Source organism: Colobus angolensis, unplaced genomic scaffold (genome assembly GCF_000951035.1).
Source record: "Colobus angolensis palliatus isolate OR3802 unplaced genomic scaffold, Cang.pa_1.0 Scaffold39, whole genome shotgun sequence".
NCBI lineage: Eukaryota > Metazoa > Chordata > Mammalia > Primates > Cercopithecidae > Colobus > Colobus angolensis.
Window position 1 is genome coordinate 1134205 of NW_012117265.1, and position 2987 is coordinate 1137191.

General features: G+C 50.0%; 1 protein-coding gene across 1 annotated transcript in view; it reads left to right on the plus strand.

The window, feature by feature from the left end:
- Positions 1–1196: 1196 nt before the first annotated feature.
- Positions 1197–2987, plus strand: part of ZNF433 (zinc finger protein 433) — a 16476-nt gene continuing 14685 nt past the window's right edge. Inside the window, 2 exon segments of the mRNA XM_011954765.1 lie at positions 1197–1294; positions 1941–1986. Coding sequence (XP_011810155.1) covers positions 1966–1986 — 21 coding nt within the window. The 5' untranslated portion in view covers positions 1197–1294; positions 1941–1965.

The window sequence follows — 2987 nt, forward strand, 5'->3', positions numbered from 1 at the left end:
AATCCCAGCACTTCCATAGGCCGAGGCGGGCAGATCATGAAGTCAGGAGTTTGAGACCAGCCTGACCAACATGGTGAAACCCTGTCTGTACTAAAATACAAAAATTAGCCGGGCGTGGTAGGGCGCGCCTGTAATCCCAGCTACTCAGGAGGCTGAGGCAGGAGAATCGCTTGAACCCGGGAGGCGGAGGTTGCAGTGAACCGTGATTGCGCCACTGCTGTCCAGCATGGGCGACAGCGAGACTCCGTCTCAAAAACAAAGCAAAACAAAACCTAGCCTCCCAATTTTTAGGGAGGCAGAACTGAAGAAAAATAAAACTCTGGTCTTTCATTTAGCCGGCTCTATTGCAATTCCCTTTTTTTTCCTTCGGAGACAGGGTCTCACTGTGACACCTAGGCTGCTAAAATCACAGCTCACTTTGGCCTCGACCTTTCTGGGCTCAGGCGATCCTGTCATCTCAGCCTTCCAAGTAGCTGGGACTACAAACATGCACCACCATGCCCGACTAATTTTTGTATTTTTTGTAGGTGGGGTTTTGCTATGTTACCCAAGCTGGTCTCAAGTTCCTGGGCTCAAGCAATCCGCCCTGCCTGCCTTGACTTCCCAAAGTGGTGGGGTTACAGGTATGAGCTACTCCCCTGCACAAGCTAGTTTCTATTCAACAGTACTCTATGGCGGGGGTCCCCAACCCCCGGTCCATGGCCTGTAAGAACCAGTCCGCACAGCAGGTGGTGAGCGGCTGGCGGGCGAGCCAGCGGGCATTATCGCCAGAGCTATGCTTCCTGTCAGATCAGCAGAGGCATTAGTGCGTCATAGAAGCCCGAACCCTATTGTGAGCTGCGCATGCGAGGGATCTAGGTTGGGTTTGCCTTACGAGGATCAAATGCCTGATGATCTGAGGTGGAAGTTTCATCCCGAAACTATCTGCCCCGGTAGGAGAACTGTGTTCCACGAAACCGGTTCTGGTGCTAAAAAGGTTACCGACGTCTGGCTTAAAGAATCTATCGCTAGATCCTGTCAAACCAGTTCTCAGAGCCCCGTTACCAAGGGCTTCTACTGTCACTCATGGCTGAGGGGGCGGGGCCCGGCGCCTCATCCAATCAGGGCCGCCGGGCGTGGCCCTGCCAACTGTCCATCTGGGAGGGCGAAGGCCTTCCTCTTTCCTCCAGGCAGCGGGCTGAGGTTGGGAACCTGGCTTTCCCCTCCCAGAGGGTTCAGGTGCCTCTGCCATAGCTTCTGTCGCCTGTGCTGTGACCCGCACTGGTCGTGGGAGTCACCTGAAAGGCAAGAAATGGTGAGCGTGCGGGCCAAGATTCCCGAGACGGGGAAGGAGCTGGTTGGAACCGGCCGGAACCGGCTGTGGTGGGACCCGGGTCTACCCGCGGCGGGAGCCGAATTCCCTTGGGACAGCTCGGCCCTTGGTCCCCTTGGCCCCACGGTGGGGCTGGGAGGGCAGCCGGGATCCGGGCGTCTCGTCCCGTCCCTGCGCGGCGACTTGGTCACCCAGTTCCCAGAGCCCTCTCTGGGCAGCTCCGCGCCCGCTGCCCCGCGTCTCCCCAGATTGTGCGGGGACCATGCGAGGGTCATGGGGGGATCCTGCCTCGGGTGTGGGGTTTGTGTAGGAGCAGGGTGGGCTGTGGGGTCCCCAGTAGCTCCTTTCTCCTCTTAAAAATTAAACTGAGACACTTTAACAATTAAAGAGTTTTGCTTCTCAGAATAGGGTTTTTAAAAAATATATTAATAATTAAAGAGTTCCTTTGAGATTCCTGAATGATAAACACCCAGTCCTGGCTTGTAATTTGTTAACGGAAAATGCCAAACTGTGTAAAATAACTTAAAAGAAATTTATTCAGAGCCAAATAGGAGAGGGCTCACAACCCCAGGAGGCCTGGGGTAAGTGGTCCCGAGGCAGCTTAAGAGTTTGTTTTTATTCATTTCAGGGAGACAGGAATTGCAGGGAAAATTATGCATCAATGCCTGGAAGGTGTGAGTTCCTTTGGCAGAAAGGGCGGGACCTGTGGAAGGGGGCTTAGAAGGGCAGATTCTGTAGGTGGCCGTTGGTGGAGAGTGTGAAGCTTTGTTTAAAATTTCCAGGAGGTAGGAAGGAATGCTTCAGTGAAGAGGGTCTGGTATCTGTCATGTGATTTCATCTCAGCCAAAACAAAAGACCTGTTTCTTTAGATTTTATGAATTCTAAGATTTGACTTACCTCTTGCCTTGCGTGGCCTTAGGTCTTGTTTGTAATTTGGTATCTTATTGTCACAGAGAGTCTGCCTTTCCAGTCAGCTGATGTCTGTTTTAACGTGAGATGGATGAGTGGCTGTGTGTAAACTCCTAAAGGAAGCGGATATAATGAGGCCTGTCGGAAGGTTAATCTGTAGTCAGGTGTAGGAGGGTTCCAGCTGGCTCTTTCCAGTGTCTGTCAGGTGCAATTCCAGAATCACATTAAAGTTCAAGATAATCTGGAGTTCCAACAGCTTAAATTTTTGAAGTACTTTTTTTCACAGACCATATAGCAGAAATTTTTTGGTTGTATAATTAGAGGTTACTCGACCAATTGTACCTGGTTAAGCCCATTTCATTTCCCAATAAATTAGTAACTTCTTACTGTTTTCTCAGGCCACATACTGTCACATAAGTTAGTAATTTATATGAATAGCATTTGAATTTGATTTCCATGTGCTTGGTTCCGAGATCTTAGAGTACTATAGGCAGTTAAGTTTAATTACTTCTTATTCAAAAATTTCAACACTCCCCAGTTGACTGCATTTTCCAAATATATGGGAAGGGAGATCTCAAACCCTCCACCCTGTGACCCTGGCCTACCTCTGGAGAGCTTGCAGTACAATACTAAAATTTCAGTTCCTTTCTAAAATTTCCAGACACCAACTCTCCTTCTTCAATTCGTAATATCAACTATTTGTTTTTGTTTTTTGGAGACGGAGTCTCGCTCTGTCGCCCAGGCTGGAGTGCAGTGGCCAGATCTC